This window comes from Pezoporus wallicus, unplaced genomic scaffold, assembly GCF_028554395.1.
Source record: "Pezoporus wallicus isolate ANWC-B61680 ecotype Strahan unplaced genomic scaffold, APGP_CSIRO_Pwel_v1 scaffold_6885, whole genome shotgun sequence".
Taxonomy (NCBI): Eukaryota; Metazoa; Chordata; class Aves; order Psittaciformes; family Psittacidae; genus Pezoporus; species Pezoporus wallicus.
This window is the reverse complement of record NW_026638858.1, coordinates 1,772,584-1,797,051: the sequence shown is the minus strand read 5'-3', so window position 1 is coordinate 1,797,051 and position 24,468 is coordinate 1,772,584. Positions and strand designations below refer to the sequence as shown.

The 24,468-nt window shown below is 43.3% G+C and overlaps 2 protein-coding genes across 2 annotated transcripts; both read left to right on the top strand.

The window, feature by feature from the left end:
* Nucleotides 1–9,706, top strand: TNNT3 (troponin T3, fast skeletal type). The gene is made up of 9 exons (XM_057412779.1): nt 1–95; nt 899–944; nt 1,735–1,851; nt 2,178–2,255; nt 2,513–2,626; nt 2,831–2,940; nt 3,804–3,894; nt 4,587–4,627; nt 9,307–9,706. The coding sequence occupies exons 1-9, from the start codon at nt 61–63 to the stop codon at nt 9,353–9,355; spliced, it is 681 nt and encodes a 226-aa protein (XP_057268762.1). The 5' UTR covers nt 1–60; the 3' UTR covers nt 9,356–9,706.
* Nucleotides 9,707–11,781: 2,075 nt separating this feature from the next.
* MRPL23 (mitochondrial ribosomal protein L23) lies at nt 11,782–23,734 on the top strand. Its single transcript, XM_057412780.1, has 5 exons — nt 11,782–11,892; nt 12,098–12,220; nt 13,014–13,096; nt 14,950–15,023; nt 23,387–23,734. The coding sequence occupies exons 1-5, from the start codon at nt 11,864–11,866 to the stop codon at nt 23,543–23,545; spliced, it is 468 nt and encodes a 155-aa protein (XP_057268763.1). The 5' UTR covers nt 11,782–11,863; the 3' UTR covers nt 23,546–23,734.
* The last annotated feature ends 734 nt before the right edge of the window (nt 23,735–24,468 follow it).

The window sequence follows — 24,468 nt, the reverse complement described above, 5'->3', positions numbered from 1 at the left end:
GCTGGTGTGATCTCTGTTGTTCTAACTGTTCTCCCTCTTTTTCCCTTCCTGTTTTGGGCCATGTTTCCAAATACAGAGGAGAGGCCTAGAATAAAGTAAGTATGAGGGGCAGAGAGTTTCAAAACCTCGGAATAATTTTTCTTATCTAGCAGAAGCCCTTAGACTGCCTATTAGGCAAATGGCCACTAGAAGCCTTTATCCAAACCTCCCTTGTGCAACATCCAGCTGTTGCTGCATGCCCTTCCAGGATGTCTGCTTCAGCCAGAGGATGCCTTAGCAGTAGTTACCAGCCAGGGTCTTGAGACCAGTTCTTGAAAGAGTCAGAGGACTTGTGAACTGACCAAGATACAGCAGTCCCACAGTAGGTGACACAACAGTAAATCTTCCGTGAGAGGCCATGGCTGGGAAAATACCCATCTATCCAGGATTGCTGACAGTAGGAAGGGCTGCAAATGCTGGGTGGGATGACCTGAGTTTAACTAAGGTTTCCTATGGACCTTCTTACTCTGGGCCCCAGCACCTTCCCTTCCCACTCTGCCAGCTGCCCAGAATGGAGGTCGCAGCACTGTGCTGACAGCCTTGGGGACCAGTGTCTTTCTGTGTGGTAGGGAATGACCATAGGCTTTGGGAATGAGAAGCATTTTTAGGGGTAACTTCCTGCCCTGCCTGACCTTCCATGAAGGACAATGATCCTTAGTGCTGTCCTGGAGTAGTTTTCCGTTGACTTGCTGTTTCACCCCCCTGTATCTCCATCAGCATTCCTCTTTGTCAACATCATTCCTGAGGGCAGGACAGGGCAGGATGTGCTATTTAAAAACTGCCTGTTCTTTAAGATTCAAATCCTTCTCTTTTTTTTTTTTTTCCTTTTTTTGTTTGTTTTGGTTTTGACTCTCTGCAGACTAACTGCTCCTAAAATACCAGAGGGTGAGAAAGTAGATTTTGATGTAAGTATTCTTGAAATTGGCTGTGTTTGTCTGTCTGTACCTGAGCTATACACATGTGTACAAACCTGCATAACTCATCTTGTGTTGCATATTGCTGAGGATAAAGTCAAGGACAAAAGCATGAATGCTTTGCCACCTGTTTTCAGTGAAAGACTACTCTCTGCTCCCTGAAACTCTCCAGATGGATTTGTTGATAATGTGATTAAGCTAAAGTCACATATTTCTTTTTTTTATTTTCCTTGAATATTTTAAGCTAATATATGAAGAAAGGAGAAAGTCAGTGGTTTAGGATGTCTCAGATTCCCTGTCCCATTGTTGTAAACGGTCTGAAAGTTGCACATTGAAATAGAACAGGCATATGCACATCTGTTTCTGTGAAATACTCCCTAAAATGACAATAATAGGCAGAGATCCAAGTACCTTCCTAGAAAGTTGATAGATACTCTGGTGTTGAAAATCTCCACAGAAATATTTGCTTTGCCAAAAATGCAGGAACATATCTAGGTAAGATTCGTATCTCAAAGCAAAGAGGAGGCAGCTAAGCAAAGCCAGGGATAAAATATGGTGTGATAGGAGGTATGAATTCTCTTCCCTTCTGGGCTTCTGACTGTCAGCTTCTGACTGTCGCTGACCTTCATCAACAGCTGTTCAAGCTAATCCCATGGTTTTCCATGGATATCTGCAGACATTTTCTGCTTTTGTTTCTCTGTGTAGGCAGGATGCTAGGAATGTCCAGGGCATGTTCACAGGGCAATATGGGCTTACTTAATGCATTTTCCTGCTCTTCTAGGACATCCAAAAGAAAAGGCAGAACAAAGACCTGATTGAACTACAAGCCTTGATTGACAGCCACTTTGAAGCCAGGAGAAAGGAAGAGGAAGAGCTGGTTGCCCTCAAGGAGAGAATTGTGAGTCTGCCATTTCCCTGTACTAGAGTGAGAAATCCTCTGTAGGTGAGAATCCATTAGTCCAGTCAGACTTTGGCAGAAAGCTGTATTGCTATGTACAGAAGTGACTGCTCTAGTCAACAACAAATGGCTTCTACCCCTACCTGTTTCCTCTCTCAGCCTCTTGTTTTATACCTTGGAATTGCACATGAGACCCTTCTGCATGTTCTGGCAAGGGAGTAGGTGGCTCACTTTCTACAAATCAAAGCTCTGGGCGGTGGGGCATAATACTGGAGGTAGATAAAGCCACAATGACGACTCAATGCCTCTGCCACTGCCTCTTGCAGGAGAAACGTAGAGCTGAAAGAGCAGAGCAACAGAGAATCCGGGCTGAGAAGGAGAAGGAGCGTCAGGCAAGGCTTGCGGTAAGTGTCTTTGCATCTCTCTCCTTGTCTCAGCATCAAATTGAAGGTGATCTCTAGAGACAGAAAAACCTACAGGTTCAGCCTGTCTCAGTCCAAAGAAGAAATGGCCACCCTTAAGGCAAGGGCAGGAAACAGGAGCTCCCAATTCTCATTAACATGCTTACCTGATCACATTCTCTGCAGTGAAAGTGGCTGCTGCAGAAGCTGTGAGTCTCCCCTAGAGTAACTTGCTGCTTCTGTGTGTTTGTGCTCCACAGGAGGAAAAGGCACGGAGAGAGGAAGAAGATGCCAAAAGAAAAGCTGAGGATGATCTCAAGAAGAAAAAGGCTCTGTCCTCCATGGGTGCCACATACAGCAGCTATCTGACTAAGGTAAAAAGCATGGATTGGAGGATGAAATATGGAATAGTTAAACCACAGGGTTGACTGGGAACAGTCTTTATTACAATTTGAGAAAAGAGCTCAAATTGCCTTCTTCTGGATCCCTAGCGCATTGTCTTACTTGCTCTGTCACTGAGATTGTTTCATTCAGGGTGAATTTCTGCAGTCTGACATTAATTGATGTTCTGAAAATAGGCTGATCAGAAGAGAGGAAAGAAGCAAACAGCTAGAGAGACAAAGAAGAAAGTCCTGGCAGAGAGGCGCAAGCCCTTGAACATCGACCATCTTAGTGAAGACAAGCTGAGGTAACATGCTTATCCTTAACTTACTGAATGTAACCTACTGAAATTCAGTCTTATGGTCATGGAAACTTCCCTGGTGAAAAGAGGACATAGAGGAGAGTGTCTTCCTTGAAATTCATCAGGAACAGTGTTAAGTTTTGCCCTTCCTTGACCTGGAGAATGGTGGGGAAATGGAGATGTGGGAAATTGCTGAAATGGTTTGGTAGCCACCTAGCCATGCTCCTGGTGTAGCTTGGTTAGCCTCTCCTGCTAATTAGAATTATTCATTTATGCAACTAGGTCCAAACTTTAAAACCAGTTCTGAGTTTAGTTGAACAAACGTATAGATTGGTATCTGCAGCTTTCCATGGAGGGAATTATTGCTGCTAAGGTATGAGTACATATCTCCACTAAGGCTGGAGGCTTGGGAGCTGATTGCTCTGGTGCAGACAGAGCAGTCATCGGGTGATAGTCTGAACTACACACACTGAAGTTCACACATATCTGAAGATGAGGTTGGCTTACCTCAGCCCTGAAACAGATGAGATTGAACAATAGCAGCTGCTGTGCTCATCTGAGTGGCCTTCAGAGTCCTTTCCTTCTCATCTGATCCACGTGGACTGTTTTCTTTCATTAAGAGTTATAGAGGAAATTAAATCTATAGGAACTATGTTAGTGTGTGACTCATGCAGCAGTGCAAGTATAAAAGGTGAGAAGGTGAGAAAAATGTGAAAACGGTGAGTAGCTTTCAGAGAAAGGTTTTGCAGGAAGATATGTGAACTACACTGAGTAAAACCTAAAAAGCCTCATTACTAGTGCCATAAAAACCGCAGTAAATATATGATGTGATGTATTTTTCCCATCTTCCTTTCCCCATAAACACACAGGGACAAGGCTAAGGAACTGTGGGACTGGTTATACCAGCTGGAGACTGAAAAGTATGACTTTACAGAACAGATCAAGAGGAAAAAATATGAGGTGAGTTGAGAAGCCATTTTGCTAATGGCTCTGGGTCCAAAATGTAAACATTTCTGTGACTCCTCTAGCAAAAGCCATCTGGTGACATCATTTGGGTCTCCAATACCCTTTGGCAGTATTTAAGCAGCAAGACACCTGGAACTGCATTCCCCTTACATACATACTTGGTCTGGATTTCACATTTAGGCTAAAATTGAGTAAAGCACTCTCAGCATTTTCAGTGCTCCATGCAAAGGCAATCCAAATGGAAAATGGACTCCCCATTCTCTGCTCAAACATTATGTTCCTCATTTTTGTTTATCTATTGGTAACAGTGGCCTGAAAATTCAATAGATCTCAAGTCACTCATCCCTATTGCAAAGTAATATTTTTAAATCCATCTTTGCTTTCACACTTGAACGTTCCAAGTTTTATTCCCATCCCAGACAGATTCCCTGTGGACTTGAGCTCTCTGGAGTCACCGAAAACTGTCTCCAGACAGGAGCATCTAGCTGAAGTGTCATATGGTAACAGAAAGTGGATGTGTTTCCTTCATAGTCACAGGACAGGGCTGCACTCACCTACCTCAGGATTCAGTGGCTGAGAAATCCTACTGGATCTCGGTCTCACTCTCCTTTTAATGCCCAATCACACACAGACACATACTGACAAGGAATGAACAACATCATTGTAACTCTCTCAATCTCTCTTAGCTTTTAACAATGCGTTGCAGGCTGCAGGAGCTTTCCAAATTGTAAGTACAATGAACTTGCCTGTATAACTGCAGCAGCAAAGGCTACCAAATGCATGAGCCTGCCGCATGGTCAGAAGCCCGGTGCCAGGCAGAAACTGGTGCTTGGCTTCAAGTGCAGAGAGAAAAGAGAAAACTGGATCTTGTGTCTCTCCCTTCCTTTTTCTCTCCCCTTCCATTCATTGAAAAGAGATGAAGTGGTGATTCAGGAAAAGAGTCAGGGCCCAACAAGGATGTGGCTAAAGAACAGAGTATGCAGCCCACTCAGACCATCTCTAAAATAATACCCTATCCAAACCTCTGGTATTGCGTGCGTGGGGGAATCACCCTGATGTATCTGGGATACACGCAGAGGCTTGGACTTCACAGAAAAGAATGGTATGGGCTTTGGAAGGATTTTCCACCTTGTGGCACATGCTTATGCATCCAGAATATTGGTAACAGTCAACTGGGTGTGGGAAAACAGGAATTAAAGCAATGCCAGGGAATATTTACATGCTATGGTAATGAAGCCTCTGCATAAACAAAAAGCTAGATGGCTGCTGATGAAAAGCAAGGGGAGAAAGTACAAAGAATGAGCAAAGTAGAAGGAAAATGCACAGCTGAGTTGGGAGAAAAAGAAGTGGGAGAAAACCAAAGGGAAGATAATGGCAGGGAAAAAAAGTGAGGAGAAAGATAAGTGAGAACAGCAAAGAGAATGAAAGAGATATAAGCAAGTATGCAAGGGAGAGACAAAGGAAGGAACTGGGACACACAGGAGCAGAGCTGTTCTTTAGCTCTAGTGCCTCTTGCTCTTTGGTGCTTCACTGGACAGTTAGTGTTATAGTCACTATCACAAAGTTATCACTGAAGGTAAGTCTTAAGTCCTTGGGTCAAACTGGCAACAGCTGGTCCTCCTCCACACTTGGGAGAAAAACTTGGTTGCAAACAATAATTTAAACCACTGCAGCAGATATCAAAACTTTTATGAGTAAGTACAAAAGCAGGTGATATGCTGATCCTTCATTCCTTGTGCTGTCTTGTTCCCGCTGATGTTTCAGTCTCTTACTTTGTTCTGTTTGCCATGGAAAGAAACAAGCCACGAAAGACTGGATGTCAGGCCAATTGGAATGTACGACTTTTGTTTTTACTTCTTTTGGACTCGAGAATGTCAAGCATCACTTCAAATACTCAAATGTTGGGTCATCAGTTCTTGGACTTGTAGAGCCAAAAGCAGATGCAAAGCGTATGTCTTGGCAAGCGCATTTTTCTACGTCAGGAAAGCTAGGCAGAACCCTGACTCAGTTACAAATGAGAAGTTTGAGGGGCAAAAGAGAGCTCTCTATCACACCCTAGTTTTTGTGGGCTTTTCCAGTACCTCCACTGGGACAGTCCTAGGATTTTCAGTACTGAGCCCAGGGCTGTGGGCCAGAACTGAGGTGGTAAGTCAGACCATAAGGTGTTCATCCTGTGCAAGGTACATGTTTACTTTCCCATGCATCAGGCTGGAATATGAAATTTACTCATGGCTAAACTAAGAGATGTTCCATCTTGTAAGAACGACTCTCTAGTGGCTTTCAGTCATCAACAGATCTGGGGAAGGTCTTCAGAGCCACCACTTCAACCTTTTTCTTTGTGGCTGCTGAAGCTCTTCTTGAATATTTTTTTCTTTAGACCCTTTAAAAGTCATCTTTTCTTATTAAATGAGCTTCTGGGAAGTTGGTAACTGAAACCTATCTTCCATTCTTGAGGTCTCCATCCAAAAATCACTGAAGCTCTTTGAGCTTATACACTTCCTAACGTGTAGGAGTAGGAGAACAGTGAGAAGGTAAGGTGATGGAGCCATCCAAGAGCTTTCCAGCTGGCCAGGGTGACACTCATTCCAGCTTGCTTGCCTGCAGTTTGACATACGAGTTCATAGGAGATTAATTTGTATATGTCAGAACTCTTCTAAAAGGGTTATAAAACTCTAGTTCCTCTTTCCCTGGATGCATCAAATTGGCTTGCAGATTTATTGCCAAGGAGCAACATCCTCTCCTTCAAGCAAGGGTGAGCTTTTATTTCCGAGGAAGTATTAATCTCTACCTCAGCCACCTGTTTCCAGCATTTCAGCAGGTAAAACTCCCCTCTCCATGAGGGAACAAGGTTTCTTTATCTCTAAAAACCCTGGTCATGTATGTTGTTTGCAGATTGTCACCCTCAGGAACCGGATCGATCAGGCTCAGAAGCAGTAAGTACCTTCCAAGCTCCTGGCTTGGGCATATCTCTTCAGTGTTCAAAGTAGTCGCTTCAGCCTCAACACCAACATTTTCTTATTGCAATGAAATGAGGCTAGAGATGGAAGGGCAACTACCATCCTGCCTCACATTGAGAAAATGAAGGGGAAACTGAAGTGAATGTAACAGCTAACAAAAAAATTAATGTTTCTTCACATCATGTCTGCAAGATTTCCATCTGCTTATTGCTGGGGTTTTCAAACACCTGACTGAGGTGCTTTGAATACTTGAGGGAATACAACCTTTGTTTACAAAGGGTAAACAAGTGGTTGCTAAGATTATAAGCAATGGTGTGTAACAAGACTAATATAATGGGATTACTGTTGTGTGTTCTTGTCACTCATCATCTTTCCCTCACTTTCCTCCCCCACAAGACTTCTATTTCATTAGATTTTTGAGTTGTGTATCTGTAACTATTCTACAGTGGACTTACGAGAGACCAGGGCTAGACCAAGCCTCAGGGTTAGAGTTATAGAAAACTAACAGACACACAGAAGGAACCACAGGGAAGCAAGAGAAGACAGCTCTCCAGTGGTGATCTTCACTGTGCTTCTGTATTGTCTTAGAAAAGTCATGTCAGGAATGAAGTGGTGGTCTTTGGTGACATCTTTGGATGATAGGCGTGACCAGACATTGCCTTCCCACTTCCCCAAGCCACCCCGGCTTATCAGATGAATGTAAGGCTAGGGCCTCAGTTGTATGTAGTTGCCAAACATACAGCTTGACCTTCCCGTGTTATTTTCTGTAAACACCTGTAGGCTGATAAACCTCACCAGAATGTGCAGCTGCAGAAGGCTATCATGGTTTGTCTAGGTGCTGCTGCTCTTCTGAGGGGCACTACCACACCATGCACAACAGACTGTACCATTACTGCATGCTTATTCTCCCGAAAGACATGGTATTATTTTAGGACATAATTTGAAAAGGTTGCACTGAGAAGCCCACAGCTCATGAGATTTTTGTATACTTAAATTTGTATCCACACTAGATGCTATCATTCCAAAGCAGCGCCTGCTGAATGTGTTACACAAGGATCAAGTGATCCTTTTCTTCAGACTTTATTAAGTCTCCTTAAGCACACTCTAAAAGGTTAGGCATAACATCAAACGTCACAGGTGCTTGTGGAGATAAAAGGACTCTGCCTTCATTTGAGGAGCTACACAAGTCTATACTGGGTTTTGAACCTGCAGAAAGGCTGGCAAATGGGACACTGAGATGAATTTAAAAGAAGCAGAAAATGCTCTGCTCTCTGTCATGTAAAAGGTCAATTTTTCAAATCGACCAAGTCTAACTTATTCAAAAGGTAAAGTATCCACTATATGTATGTCTGTGTCACTGTGCTACATCCTTCTGTAAATATGGCTAGTGCTCTTGAACCAATTCATGGGGCAGGCCCACAGAAATCTTCCCAGATGTGTTGTCCATACCTTTTTTCTGCTTCCTGGAGGAAAGAGTGGTTTTGAAGAAGGCCTCTCTGTTGACAGCAAGGCTGTACCACCTTGTGCCCCAGCCCCTTTCTCTGCTGTGTCAAAGAGCTGCCCCCAGTTTGCATGAGCTTTAGTTCAAGAAGCAGCCTCATCATCATATGTGTGAGATGGAAAGGTTTGGTGGTGTGCTGAGCACCAAAAGCCAAGGTGCTGCCCATGGGAGCCAGTGCAGAACTTAACTAACTTCATGCCTGGCCCCTCTTTGACTCCAGGCATGCCTGCTTCTTGGTCAGAAGGTAAGTGGCTTGCATGTAGGATTGTCCTTTTGTGTACAGGAACGTACTATATGGAGAGTTTGCCCCAGGTGCTTTGTCTGGGGAGTGTAGCTGGACTGATCCCACACATGTCATGAGCAAGATGGGGACATTGATACGAGGGGAGGCCTAAAAAGTTGTTTGGGCTGTTTTGGAGGCTCTTGCTTGCATCATATAAGGAAGAAGCCGCTCTGCCTTTACCAGAGCAAAGCAATTCTTAGTCGTATTTAAATTATTGCTCAGCTTTTTGCCTCCACTACTAGATGACTAGAGCATCTGGGAAATTTGTCCAGAGCTTCCTGATAATGAGGAAATTTTATCCAGAAAAAGCTCTAAATCCTAAAATAGCAGATTTGAATTCAGGACACATCAAGTCTGTGGCTGGATAGTCCAGCCATTAGTTTTGAGACCAGACAGACTTCTCTGGTGGTAATGCAGGAGTCTGGAAGGGTTCACCCCTTTCAGGCATGCACAACCTGGCCTTTCACCGAAAGCCTAAGGAGGAGTCCGTTCCCACAAAAGCAACAGTATTTTTCTCAGGGCATGCTCTACGGCAAGTGTGCCCAACATGTGAGAACTGAAAGCAGCTCAAACCTAATCTAAGAGTCAGAAATGCACAAGTGGTCACAGAGTCCCAACGCTTCCATCACGCTGACATGTTTTTCTTTCCTTTTGTATTATATCAGCAAGAAGGCAGGCCCACCCAAGGGCAAGGTTGGCGGGCGCTGGAAGTAAAGAACCAGGCAGGATGGCCTTTAGTGGAGTGCCAAAACCCTGCTGGTCTCCTCGTTCTTCCTTCACCAATTACTTGTATTCCTATGCATCAACGCTAACAAAAATCACAACATCAGCCTGCATTGGCTATTGCTGCTGCTTTTCTTCTTTTTCTTCCTGGAGGGGTCTGTCAGCTTCCTTAGTCAAAAGGAAGCAGGTTCCCTGTGGAACTGAAATGACTCCTTGCTGGCATCTTCAATTCCTGCTGAGCATGTCATTTATCCTTCTGATACTATCCCTATGCTGTCCTGTAGATTGCTGTGTACAAATCTCTGGATTTTGTAAATAAAGCACAACTAGTACCTACTCCAATGACAGCCTTCTGGAACGGTGTTTCACACTTTATTTAATGGCATCCCATTTTGAAAGGATTTGGGAGTTGCTCCAGATCCTTTAATATCATTTGATCCAGCTCTACAACTGGGAATGAGGCTCAGTATCACCAACAAAGACCCAGGACTGGGGGCCTATTTTACGGCCACCATACAAGCTGGCTGTTCTGGGGGAGCTTGTAATCTGGATGCCAAATACCATTGAAATTGACTTAAAAGTCTAAGTGATGGAGGGAATCAAAGAATCGTGTATAAGGAGCAAATCCATAGAAGTGGTAGTTTTCAGCACACGGCATTTCTTAAATGCAGACAATTCACAGTAGAATACAGAGAATCATTAATTCAAATATTTATATCAAAATGTTTATCAAGGCTATCAACCTACATATAATGTTAAAGACCAATACTAAAGTGTGAATTACTTGGTTAATTCAGTGTAGATGTCAAAACACAAATGGATGTTACTATATTTGGGATGTGAGCTGCTCTGTAGGGCCTCTTGCTTTTTGCCAGTCCTTGAAATACCCTCTTGGAAGGAAGTCCACCAGGGTTTCCATCATGTTTCGAAAATGTTTTCCTCATGTTTCCAAACTTGCGGCTGTTTCTGGTGCCTATGTTCACACTCTGTCTCTCTGTTAGCGCAAGCTATGCCATCATATATTCATAGGATCATCTAGTTCCAACCCCCTGTACCACTGGCAGGGACAGTTTTGCAATGCTACAGGCTTGGAGAAGAGTGTCTGGAAAGCTGCTTGGTGGAAAAGGACCTGGGGGTGCTGACTGACGGCCGCTGAACATGAGCCAGGTTGTGCCCAGGCAGCCGAGAAGGACAACAGCATCCTGGCCTGTATCAGAAATGGCATAGCCAGCAGGGCCAGGACAGTGATCGTCCCCCTGTACTCAGCACTGGTGAGGCCACACCTCAAATCCTGTGTTCAGTTCTGGGCCCTTCACTGCAAGGGAGACATTGAGGTGCTGGAGCGGGTCCAGAAAAGGGCAACAAAGCTGGTGAAGGGTCTGGAGAATAAATCTTATGAGGGGCAGCTGAGGGAACTGGGGGTGTTTAGTCTGGAGAAGAGGAGGCTCAGGGAGGACCTTACTGCTCTCTCTAACTACCTGAAAAGAGGTTGCACTGAGGTGGGGGTCAGTCTCTTCTCCCAGGTTACAAGCCCTAGGATAAGAAGTAACATCCTCAGGTTGTGCCAGGGGAGGTTTAGATTGGGTATTAGGAAAAATTTCTTCCCTGAGAGGGTGCTCAGGCATTGGCACAGGCTGCCCAGGGCAGTGGTGGAATCACCGTCCGGATGAGGCCCTCAGTGACATGAGTTAGTGGTGGCCTTGGCAGTGCTGGGGAACAGTTGGACTTGATGATCGTAAAGGTCTTTTACAAGCTAGATCAGGTTACTCAAAGCTGTAGCCAGCCTGGCCTTGAATATTTCCAGTGTGATGGGACATCCACAGCTTCTTTGACACCCCCCCATCGCAGAAAGTTATTTCCTTGTGTCTGACCTAAATCTCCTCTCATTTTAAAACTGCCGCCCCCTGTCGTGTCACGACAGCTCCTGGTAAAAACCCTCTCGCTGGTTAAGCCCCTTTCAGGCCGCCATCAGGTCTCCCCAGCTCTTGCTCTTACCCGTGACCAGCATCAGCTCTGCCTTCCCTTGCAGAAGAGGCATCCCAGCCCTCCCATCAATTCCGTGGCCCTCCTCTAACAGGCCCATGCTTGTTCTGTGCTGGAGACCCCCGAGCTGGCCGCAGCACCCCTGCTGGGGTCTCACACGAGGAAAAGACCTCCAGAAACGCAGCCACGGTTGCCGAGTCCCACATGGGCACTGCTGTGCAGGTACTACCTCCCACCTCCCCGCCCTTGCGGCTCCTCTGAGGGGTCCTCCTCTGCCCTAAAGCTGTATTCGCTCTCGAGTGGGCCCAGGGGCCGGCGGTCGCGGGTCGAGCTATCTTTGTGAGAGGCACCTGGGAGGAGGGGACCGCCATGAAAGGGTCAGACGCCCCGGGCTCCCCCACAGCCGCTCCACGCAGTCCCCACCGCGCTCCTCCGCTCCAGCAGGGGGCGAGAGCTGCCGTCGCCGCCCCTCCGGGAGCCTCTGGCGCCGCACGGCTATCGGGCCGAGCTTCAGCCATGGCAAAGATAGGCGCCAAGAGGGCCGTGTGAGCAGAGCTGGCCGGGCCGCGGTGGGGGGAGGCCGGGCCGCGGTGGGGGGAGGCCGGGCCGGGCCGCGGTGGGGGGAGGCCGGGCCGCGGTGGGGGGAGGCCGGGCCGGGCCGCGCCGCGCCGCGGTGTGGTGGGGGGAGGCCGGGCCGGCGCGGCTGCAGGGGATGTCGGTCGGTCGGTCACTGGAGTCGTGTCGCCGTAGGTACCCGCTATTCCAACTGGGCGGCCCGCAGCTTCGGATCTTCCGGCCCAACTTCTTCATGCTGGCGGTGCGGCCCGGCGTGCCGCAGCCCGAGGACACCGTCCAGTTCCGCATCTCTATGGAGTGAGTGCATGGACGGGGCACCGCATGGCTCTGGGCCTGCCGCGGAAAGGGCTCAGGGCTGCCCCTGGGGTACAGAGGAACACACGCCCTCCCCGCAGTGCGACCGACCCGCCCCGGCACACTGCCCTTTGGGCTGCAGCTTATCTTGACAGGGGTGGGAATATGAGGTGCCAGATAGCACCCTTTGGGCCTGGGGAAGGGTCTTCTGCCTCAGAGAGAACTGTTAGAGAGCCTGGATTTACTGTTTTAACTATGAGCTTTGCTGTGCGCCTCTTCCTGAGAGTTAATGAAGCTCAGCCTTCCCAGGGGTGGGCTTAGGAAAAAGGAAGTGCTTATAAGAAGATCCATAGGAAAAAAGGTGATGTCTAGGTATTTCTGAGTACTTTTTCAGCCTGAACAGTCTGATTGCACATGCTAAAATCCACAGGCCTGTGGCAGGTCTTGGAAAGATTGGAAACTGCTATTCAGAAGATTAGAAAGGGTTCTAGGGTCAGACAGTGAGAAAGGCTACCTATCCTTGCTGAATAAGGAGTATATCTGGGATTTTGACTATTGAGGCTGCAGGGGATAAAATATTTGTTATTGTTACAGTTTATGGATAATGAATTGCTGTAGCAGTGTGCATCTATGTTGAGTTTATACTTTTGTGCTCTGGAGCTACCTTTCTTAAAAGGAGAGATGTATTTATTCCGTAGTATTAATCACTCTGTAAATACTCTGGCTCTTTTGTATTTTATTTAAATATTTATACTTTTCCATCTTTCTTTTCCCAAAATAATTTTGCATTGCCTAGAATGACGAGAATAGATGTCAAGAATTACCTTGAAAAAATATACAATGTACCAGTAGCTGCTGTGAGGACCAGGATACAGTATGGTAAGTGCAGTTGAGTGGTGAAAAGGGATGACCACAACATCCCTGCACAGCCAGAACAGATTTTTACTATCCAAAGATCCATTAGATCTCAGCAAACTGTGGTTCCAGGTGCTTAGCTGGTGACATCCATCAGTATAATTGTTTATTTCTCCATTTGAATAAAAATGCGCCACTTCATACTTGAATGCTTTGATTATATTATGACATAAGTTTAGTTAAAAAATAATCTGAGTTTTAAAAAGCTTGTTCATCTTGACACTTACCTAGCTTGTGCTGTATGCTTTTGTAATTGGTACTGTTTCTCCTTGAAGACCAGTGGGTGTCTCACTTCAGAAGGAAGTGCTTCATGTGTCTTAATAAAATCATAGAATCATAGAAATCAGTAATTAAATTTAATTTCAGCCATAACCTTAAAAAGGACTCCCAAACTGAGTTGAGATTACCTGGCATGCACACAGAGGAGATGTTATGGTCTAACAGAAGGCAGTTTGTAGAGCAAAGAAAAATATTCTGTTAGACCAGTAGATAATGTCATAAAAACATCTTGAAAAACTTCCAGTTTTTATCACTTGTCACCACATTTCGACTACAGACCTGTATGCATCCACTTGTGGTGTTGCCCTGTGCCACTCCTACAAAAAAACCCAACCGAAACAAACCCACAAACACAGCAAAACCAGCCCAAGAGAAAAAGAAAGACTACTTTAAGTTATGCTGAACTCTGACTTGGAGGAGAGGGATCTAACTCTAACTGAAATAAGCTAAATTTATGTAATGTCATCTTTACATATGAATGCTTCCATCTCCAGAGCTTCTCTGGCTGCAGTTTGGATGCTGTGCAAAGTCAGGAATATACTTTTCATGGGTTTTCTACATTTTGATCACCAGGCAGTGTGTGATTCAAATGGAGAGTGACTTGTTGGTGAGGGCTTTGATTGCTGGGTTTTTCTTTTTTTCATGCAGTGACTAGCAAAGGGTTGACGTTTTATAATGGTAAGAGTAGGGATGATGTTAAGAAAGGGATAGGAAAAAAAACTGTAATAGTGAAAAATGGAGAATGAAAGAAGAAGCTTTAAAATAAGATTGTAGAACTCAGAACATACAAAAGGAGAAAAAGAAAACAGAAAGATTATCTGTAATATGCTTATGTGGAAAAAAAACCACCAGAATTAAGTAAAGTCTTAAATAACAAACACAAAGGTCTAAACAGCATTGGAAAATATTCATGTTACAACATGTTTTTTACAACAGTTTCATCTGACACTGCTAATGGAAGCGATTGTAGAACGTACATATTCAGGGATAAAAAATGAAAGGTGGTAAAAATGTCTAATAATTTGAGAGCTTTAATGTCTGCCTAACACACAGAGAGTAAGTTTAACTTCCCACTTGGCTGTGACCAGCATACTTGCAGAAGGTTGAAATGCCTTGGTTTGTTTGGATGTGCAGCGCCATTTCCTGGTGTATAAACAGTAGATCCAGCTCATCAGCTGAGTAGTAAAAGTTGACAAGTTTGAAGCTGTTTAGTGGTCATTTCCTGCTTGTTTTCATGAAGCTGTTGATGTTGCAAGGGCTGTTTATCCCTCCAGGCTCCCTACTCAGAGAGCAGGAGACTTAACTCCTTGCTTCTTTGCAAACTTTGTGTAACTATGGCTATCAGCAGCCTGAGTCTGGTGATGCCACACTTTAGTAATTGTGTTGCTGTGTTGGTACTGAAGAAGTTGGTACTGAAGAAGGAGTATTCCTCTTAACAGTAAATCAGAACTAGTGAAGTCCTCCCTTCAGCTTGGCCTAGCTTTGGGAAACTTGGAAATCCAGGGAAGTAAAAGGTGGGATTCTCTTAATTTCTGCAGGTTCCAACAGCAAGAGAAATCACAAGAATCAAAGAGTGAAGAAGCCAGATTATAAGGTCGCCTATGTACAGCTGGTGAGTTAACAGGAATGCTTGTGGGGAAGAAGGGAAGGGACTGTTATCTAGCCAATCTGGAAGTAATATTGAGTGAATTGTCTGTCTGTCTGAATATTTTTGCCAGTCCTCTAATAATGACATTTTCTTCAATATGTTCCAGAATGTATAAGGACATTTAAATGATTTAGTCTAAAAATCAAATTCAAACAAATGATTAGTTTTCAAGCCCTGTATTTGTTTGAGGTCTGTGTGTAACTTACGGTCTGATGTCATATAGTGCAGCTTTGCCAGTGAGTTTCATGCTGACCCTGTCCTCTGTGTGCTGGAAGGTTCACGACTTGTGTGGTTGATTGCTGAAACATCCAGTAAGTGAAAGAATATATTGTAAGGGTAGGGAACTTCTTATTAAAGCTTTTGGATTTCAGAGAAGACTAAGGCATATTCCTTGGAGAGCTCTTAGTCATGTTTAACAAGCATGCATTGTGGCTAAACTGGGTTCTGAAACGTATGTTGGTTGCCCAGTGGAAAAGGAGCTTCATGTTCTTACAAGTTTCTTTCATAACAGGAGCATATTATAGCTTAGATTTCTCTTGGGCTTACCTGTCTCTATGTGAAAAAGATATTCAACCACTGACAGAAACCCCCTTCACATACCAAAATTACATTAAAGGAATGCTATTTATGGTTGTAAAATTGCTGTTGACTATACAACCTCAGTGTTATTCCATCCTGGGACAAGGATTCAATATGGGGAGAACACGGTAATCTTAAAGACTGCATAAGACTTCATATGGACTTGGGCTTGAACTAAAGAGGCACAGACAGTGGGAAATCTGATGACTTTATGATTTTTCAAAATTTAAATGTGCTTAGAAGTTTTTTCATTAAGCCCCTTCTGAGAATGGGAGTGAAAACAGAAGTGAGAAGATTGTGTTTTTCTAGGCAGCCCTTTCCTTTAAAAGAACAGTATACAGTATTAATAGAAAGTAACGGTGTTGTATTTAGGTAAGGACTAAGCTTCATTTTTCTGTGCTGATGTTAAAGGCAACCTCATCTCTCTGAGGATTTTGCATTATGATGGCTAAAAAACACGTTTGTTTTTCAAGGAAGATCCTGTTTTGATGGGAAAATTCTCCCGCCTAGATTGTGCTAAGTTTTTGTCTGTCAAAGATCAGGTATGAAAGGTTCATTGAGAACACAGCTGAAGAATTGTATGCCAGGAGTGATGTTGCATCTTAAAAGTGGCTTTCTTCAAGTGTCATTAGTAGGTGGATGCAGGCACTTTCCATTGTCTTGGCCTCTTGCTAGTGACTTTTTTGCTTTTATTCACTCATGTCTCTTTTGTCTGCTGAGTTAAGGAGGTAGTCTGCAACCCACAGATACTCATGGGGAAAGAGGGGGAAGCAAAATGCAGCTGCACTGTTTAGCAAGCCATTCACAGTACCTTTACATCAGACCTCTGATCCTAGAATAGTTGCTCCACAGTGGAGTGAAGAATTACTCAAACTAGCTTCGTGCTGGAAGCAGTCACACAGCAGTAACTGGTCATTCCTCTAGCCTCTCATTTTGTCTGCTGGGCAATACACAGAGCACTGTGGTACTGTGGCTGAGGACTACTTTTGGTATACAAGACAGCAAATGTCCCTTTACTTCATTGCCCTATAGTGTAGTGTCAGCATAAGTTGACATGGCGTGTTTTCCATCTGCCCTATTAATGGGATCAAGGGACCACCTTTTGGTGTTGTATCTCGTTGCAAGTGAGGAGCAGCACAGAAAGCCAACCGTATCCTGGGCTGCATCAAAAGGAGTGTGACCAGCAGGTTGAAGGAGGTGATCCTGCCCCTCTCCTCTGCTCTTTGAGACGTCACTTGGGGTAGTGTATATAGTTTTGGTGTCCTCAGCATAAGGAGAACATGAAACTGTTGGAACAAGTCCAGAGGAAGGCCACGATGATGATCAGGGGACTGGAGCACCTCCTGTATGATGATAGGCTGAGAAAGGTGAGGCTGTTCAGCCTGGAGAAGAGAAGGCTGTGTGGAGACCTCATAGCAGCCTTCCAGTATCTGAAGGGGGCCTACAAGGATGCTGGGGATGGACTGTTCATTAGGGACTGTAGTGATAGGACAAGGAGTAATGGGTTAAAACTTAAACAGGGGAAGTTTAGATTGGGGATAAGGAGGAAATTCTTTCCTGTTAGGGTGGTGAGGCACTGGAATGCGTTGCTCAGGGAAGTTGTGAATTCTCTATCCCTGGCAGTGTTCAAGGCCAGGTTGGACAGAGCCTTGGGTGGCATGGTTTAGTGTGAGGTGTCCCTGCCCATGGCAGGGGGGTTGGAACTAGATGATCTTAAGGTCCTTTCCAACCCTAACTGTTCTATGATTCTAAATCATGACCATTTACTAAACTCTTGTCATTTAACGTTGGTCTGTGCATTTCCCCCTCACCTCATTCCTGGTCTCGTTGCTCTCTTTTTTCCTATTGTTGTTGGTGCCTGTAATTCCTTTAACATTTAGGTTTGTGTGTCTTCCCACCCCTTTCTCCTTTTGTTCTTTGCTTTTCATCACTGCCTCTGTCTCAGACAGTGAGCTCCCAGTTCTGTGTTCACACTAGCTTTAAACACTGGGTGAGGCCAGAAGCCCAGTGTAATTTCTGAAATTAAAGGTTTTGCCTTCATTCTCATTCATGGTGTGATTTAGATTGTAACAGGCCCCATGCAGTCCATTATGAATATCTGCCTAGTTTAGGAAGGCCTTTGGTAACCACTGTAAAATCCTTATTTTCATGAGAATTAGTTTGCATCTGTCGTGAGTCAGAGTAGCTGGGGTTTCCTACCATTTTTACCAGCTGTGTTTTCTTTCATTAATCCAATTTCAAGTTAAAACTGCTTATGCCTGGAAAAATAAGGACTTTTTTGGAAGGTCTTGAGTTGATCTTTGTATTGCCCGCTAGGTGGAAGTATTGCTCTTCCGAGTGTGACTTGGTAACAGCTGTGAGATGTACGTGAATGAAATTGAGTATATGCTCCAGTTTTGCTTCCCTGCTTTATAAAACATCACCTGATGTGTTCCGGTGCAGCGTACATATCCATTAACTTACTGCAAGTGTCTCAAAAGTGGAAGGTGTATGAAGTTGTAGTCAACATACCCTTAAGTGTCAGATCAGTGCCCCAGCTGTTCCACATGTAAGAATTGTTGTCCTTTCTTTTCTGAATACTATTTCTTGGAGATTCAGAGCTGTTTACTTTATTCTCAGGCAGTAACTGGACAAATACGTGGTCTGTCCAAGCATAATATTTTCACACTAAAAAAATACCTCAAATCATAGAAGGCTGTGAATCAACAATATCTTGCTATTCCAGAGCCTGTCTGCCTTTTTTTCCCGTTTTAGAATTTAGTGAGAAAGGTTTAAGTTTTGGAGACTTACAGCCTTGGGTATCAAATGCTACTTTTTTACATTGTTTTATTTTCTTTTTAATTAAAAACAAAGCTATATGTCTTTGCAGAGTAGATGAATGAATGTAATAACAGCAACTTCCAGCCTCTCTCCTGACTCCAATATAGTTACAATTATCCTAATGTTATTTAAAGAAAAAAGGAGCAAAGAAAACCAATGGGAAACTTTACAGTTGCATCAACATCAGGGAAATTAAAAAACAACAACATCCGCTCCCTTCCTTCTCCTTCAGTGTTCTTGCTGGTTTAGCTCAACAGGTTTTAGCACCCGTGGGAGCACAACTGTAGACAAGCCTCTGGAATCCAGACCCATTTTTAATTAAACCTGTTTTGAGAAATCTAATGGAGGTGGCTGTAAAAGGGAGTCTGACCTTGTCAACATTAGGACTAACACCTATTTAGCTGCATGAATGATGGCACTGGTGGGAACATTTTTGTAAATGCTTTCTCCTTAAACCCTGTGTAGAGTATCCAGTACATTCATAGTAGTTACCTATTTGCACATCAGATGTGATTTTCTTTTGACATGTAGTGAATTCAGAGTAGACTTGGATGCTGCATACACTGTCCCATTCCTGTGTGGATTTTTGAAGTTGCTTTCTGTGCTGTTTGCAGCATATTTTAATAGCAGATGTTACCACTGCAATGGTAGGAGAATTGTTCAAATGCACTGAATTATTAAACTTAGCTATATTTGCTGCAACTGCTGGACTGAATCCCGTGCTGTTGGGAGTCCAACATTTTTTGTTAACAATACTATAAACATTGCTTCTCCTAATTCTGAAGGACAGTAGGAAGTACTTCAGTTATCTAAGTAAGCAGAAGATCTTGCAGTTGTTTACATGATCAGTGTTTGCTGCATCATTCCTACAGAATAATATCTGTGCTGACCTTCCGTCCCTAAACTTTTCAAGGGAAGCAAAGGTCAGAGAAGTGTAAGTGAGTTTGTGCTGGGTAATCCTTCCAGCAATTTACTGACCTGAGGCTCAGCAGTGGGAAGGCTACCACTTGACTACATAGGCCTAATTATGGTCACTTAACCTCTCATTAAAATGAATGAAGGCAATTTGTACCATTCCATGTGATAACTGTTTCTACAAAGTCAGAGAACAAGGTGTGGTTTTACCCTTTCTAGTGACAGAGGCTTGAAATCTAAGGGGAAAATACATGTTTAATGCTTAGGTCACTTTTTATCTTAAAAGCTGTTAGCATTTAACATGTGAATCCTCCTAAGGCCTTGTATATAAATCAGTTTTACATTTGGGTAATGCTGAAGTGAGGATTAGAGTTGTGCAGGAGTAGAAGTTTAATGGGCCCCATTTTTGTTATCAGAACATTAGACCACACATCTCACTTGTACATAACCTTAGAATTTGTAGGGAAAAGGGAAGTTTCTGGGAAGACTCTACATTGAGAATAGCAATGTGTAGAATCATCACATTGCCTTTATTTTTTAGGTGTTTCAGTATAATCTCTCTGACTTGCTTTGGTTGTTTTTTATTTTTCTTCTTTTTGACATTGTGAGGGCTCACTTAGATCTAAGAACATGTGGTGGTAGAGCTTATCCTGACAAATTCCCCGGTATCACTGTATCACCTCACATTGATGAAAAAGGTCTTTTGCTGGCAATGCAGCATGCAGTTCCAAGACAGACTAAATTATCTGAGCAAAACCAATTTTTTTGTCAGTGTCTGTCTTTTTTCACAGGATTTTCTTTTAGCACAGCTATGTCAGATAGGAAGATATTAATATTTTCTCCCACTTTTCTGTGTGCTTCTAACTAAGGTGATTATGCTGGCAGAAGCTGTAAGGGAGGACCAAACCCTAGCCTTTTTAGAGCTTATTTCAATTTATTTGAATTTTAGTAATTCAGTAATTAAAAGGGTGACCTTGGTTAAATGGCTTACAAAAGGTAAAACAGTGAACAAATCCAAGGTTTATGAACAAGCCAGAATTTTGCTTTCTGGTAGAATATGGCAGCATTTGATGTTCTAGCAGTCTGCAAAACAGATAAAACCCTGATGAACTTGGTAGAAAGTTGTTTACTTTATTTCAGTTAGGATTTCATTCTGAGGATGCATTTATCATAGTTGTCAAATGGTTGCTGTTTACCTAGAAGATGTGTAAGAAAAAGCACTAAGTAAAGGAGTGGCAATCCCTCCATTGTTTTTGTAGGCAGTTTTGAGAAGATGGCACATGAGCTTGAACCTCAGTAGCCTCTGGCATCATGTGGAAAATGCACTGAATCTAAATATGCTTGGACAGACTCAGTCCTTTATGTAAGTTGATGCCTTTTGGTATTTTTGAAATTTTGAAATACCCAAGATCCAGGCTTCTTCTGAAAATTAGCTACTGAGCATGCACAACAGCTATTTTTTATACAGCTTTCATCACTCCAGAGTCTTACAGTGCAGTATTACTGCACAGTATTGTTACTTAAGATTTATCAACCTTCAGTTCTCAGGGTGTAATGTCTTGGCTGTTTTGAGTTGTGTCTGGCTGCCAGCCAAAATCAGAATTTCTTCACAAAACAAGAGCTGGAAAGAGCCAACTTGTCTGTGCTGATTTTGATTTATTAAAAGACTCCAGATACAGATTGACATTTTCAGCTCAATATTTGACTTTCACCAGCCTTGATATGGGAACTGTGAGCACTTTGATAAACAGCTGAGAGGTTTGTCTGGGTTTGCTAAAGCCTTCAGTGCATATCTTTTTTTTTATTGTTTTGCTTTCTCCACCCCCCCACCCCTTTTAAAAATAATAACAGTTTTGCAATGCTTAGTGAATTACCATGGATGTTGTTAGTATGCTTTAGGGACAGCTTTGCTTCATTCTCCAGTAAGGAAAGTGCATTAGTCCTGAGAGCATACCAGAATGGAAGTGCTGCATAACAAGAACAGTCCCTTACTACACTGTTACCAACATAAATAGTTCTCAAGTTTTCAGTGTAGGTGGTATGCCTACCATGTTAGCCTGAATTGTTTTCTGACGTACTCAACTAAAATGGCTTCCTCTCCAGAGCAGAGAGGTCCTTAGAATCAGCCCTGTCCATCCTGTAGATACCACAGGGCTGAGTGACCCACTCACAGTGCAGTTAAAACACAGTAATTTTTTGTAATATAAACAAATTCTTTTCCAAATGCTTCAGCGTGCTAAAATCTTGGGCAGCGCTTGGCCTCAAGGGTGCTTGCTGCTGATCCTAGTACAGGAAGAGTTTCAGTAGGCTACGGCTTTGAGATTGCTCAGGGACATTGATAAGGCCAGTTCCTGTGCCTAGAAATGGAACTACACTTTAATTGCCATAGGACAGCTAACATAAGCATACCTGTTGGTGATTTAAAGGTACAAAAGAGTTGAAACCTCAGAGTGTACACCATGGAAAGGAAAACCTTGATTTGTTCCAGTTGATCTTAACCAGGCTAGAATCAAGGAAAGAGCAATGTAGACAGCAGCTCCCTTGTTTTTTTTGTAGTATGGTCAGGCTCTGAGGAAACCCCCAAGAAATATGCACTACGAAAACAACCAGAGCATTGCTGGGTATGAGTTGGTATTTCCTAGATTCCAGTCTGGATAAGCTCAACTGGGATAAGTTTTGTTTTGGTTTTTTTTTTTCTTTCCAAAGTGTATGCTTGAGGTTTAAATTCTTTCACACCTGTAAATTACCAGGTTGAGTGTATTTGGCTAAATGAGACATAGCGCACATTCAGCTGGGTCAGGGACATGGGGTGGGGGGGGATTTAATTACGTCACATTTCCGATCCCAAAATGTAGTATAGGTAGCTGTGTTGTGGAAGGTTCCTTTCATGTCCTTTGTGGAACTACTTCATAGCTGGGCCTCATGTTTGATTGCATTTATTGCACAAATGTAAGGAATGGCTGATCTGAAAAACAAAACAAAACTGCCAAAAAAACAAACCCCAAACTGTTTTCATCTGAAGCAGTTAAATGCTTTTTTTAAGATTTCTGTATGCGGTATTCTGCCAAAGAAGTTAATGTATGGTAATGTTTGTAAGTGTTTTGGAGAGTAATTTTAGACTTATGTATTATCAGTTATAAGTTTTATGCAAAGACCCATACAGAATGGAAGGACTGTTATTGCGGAGTTTGATGAAGTTGTGCTTAGTGCAAACACTACTAAAAAGTAGGTAGGTAATGTTAATGGGATAGCACATTTCCACAGAATAATGATTTCCTGCTGTTAGATAAAAAACAGAGACCAAGCGTTTATTTTCCAAGTGGGAGACATAGATCTGATGGTGATGTTTCACTAAATTACTTGTCTGTTAGGCTGAATGACTGATGCAGATGTAATCACTTTAATCTCATTACTAATGTATTAGACAGATTGTTCCCACTGTAATTGTTTTACACTATAGTCTTTATTCCTGTTGATAAGAGACCTCTGATATCTGTTGTTCTGTATTCCCACATTACACCCTGCAATAACAGCTGCTAGGACTGTTCTCTCTTATCCTTAGCTGAGATCTAAACAACTGTAACTGCTGCTGATACCCTGAGTGTTAACATAACGAATGCCTACTCCACCATGTATTTCTCTGGTGGTGTTACTTTAACAAAATCACCTATTTTGCTCATCTTGCTTTTACTGTATGAGTCATACAACACCTCTGAGCTGGTACAAAGTCTTTGAAGAGGTGTTCATCTCCTGACCATTCATGTGTAAAACAAACAAAAAAAAGATGTCAGTGTCTTAATTAGCACACAAAGAAGAGAGGCTGAAAGATAGCTTGGGGAGGTGGAGGGACATATGTGTATCTGTGGGAGAGGGGTAGAAAGAGGTCTTGGGAGGTTAGGAGGTACCATTTTGCACTAGTTGAAACTTCAGGGTGGTCTTCCATTGTAAGTACATTCATCATAGCTACCGCAGAAAGGCTGGAATGTCTCTCTGACCATTTGTTTTCTCATTAGGGCCAAGGACAAACCTTTCAGTTTCCCAGCCTATTTCCAGAGAAAGAAGAAGATGCAGAAGCTCGCTGTCATGATGACTTCAAGAATAAATATATGGAGAGAGAGAAGCAGAGGCAGGAAGGTGACCCCAGACGAGGTGGAGTTCCTGACTGGTTTTGACTTTGATGCAACAAGCCGGCTGCCTTTCTTGAGGCTCAGAGGGATTTTGATCAGCAGACTTGCACTCTTCTCTTCTTGTAATGACTGAATGTTTATTCTAGAGCAGCCCTTGCTAGTATGTCTTTTTTCCTGGCTGTTTGTGCACGACTATGACAAAATGGCCCTAAAGAAATAAAAAGGTAAAATAAATCTGACTGCATCAGGTCTTTCCTGTGAACTTGTGGACAATTTCTAAAATGTGGAATTGCTCGTTGTTTCCGACTATGAGAGTGTCATTTTGCTTACTTTGTTCCTGCTTCTAGGCTTTGTTTTGAGTAGGAGTCATTTAATTTCCCAGGGTAAGTGTAGTTGCATTCTGTAGAATGGATAAAATGCATAAGTCAGTCAGAGGTGGACAGAGAAAGGTGTAGAGAACTGGACTATAGGCTCAGGACATAGGATTGCCTATTTGTCAGTTACTGTGTCCTACCATCCTGGGTATTGCCTTTCTTGCAAAGTGACCCCTTGTTGTAGTTAAGCTGAACCCAGGACACCCCTTCATTCCTGGAGATGTGTGCGTAGTCTAATTGCACTCATTTAATGATTTTGTGATGTTCTGGAGGCAGGGTTTATAAGATAGGCTTGTGACCGGGCACCTGTGCATTTGATCCCCAGAAGCTTCAAGGAACAGACAGAGGTGGTGCAGAGTCTTTGCTTGCTGTGGTGCAGTGCAGGTAGTTGCCTTCTGTGGCCAGCTGCCGTAGGAATGTTGTTGTACTAATATTCCTTCCCCTGTCCGCAGCTACCATGCAGTGCTGGCAAGAGCTCTGTGTGGACACAGTTGTATTGGCATAGAAATGCTTCTGCCAGTGTAGGCTGTTTTGTGCTCAGTTCTAATAAAAAGACTCTTTTGACTTTTTCGGGTGCAATTTCCTCTACTTCCA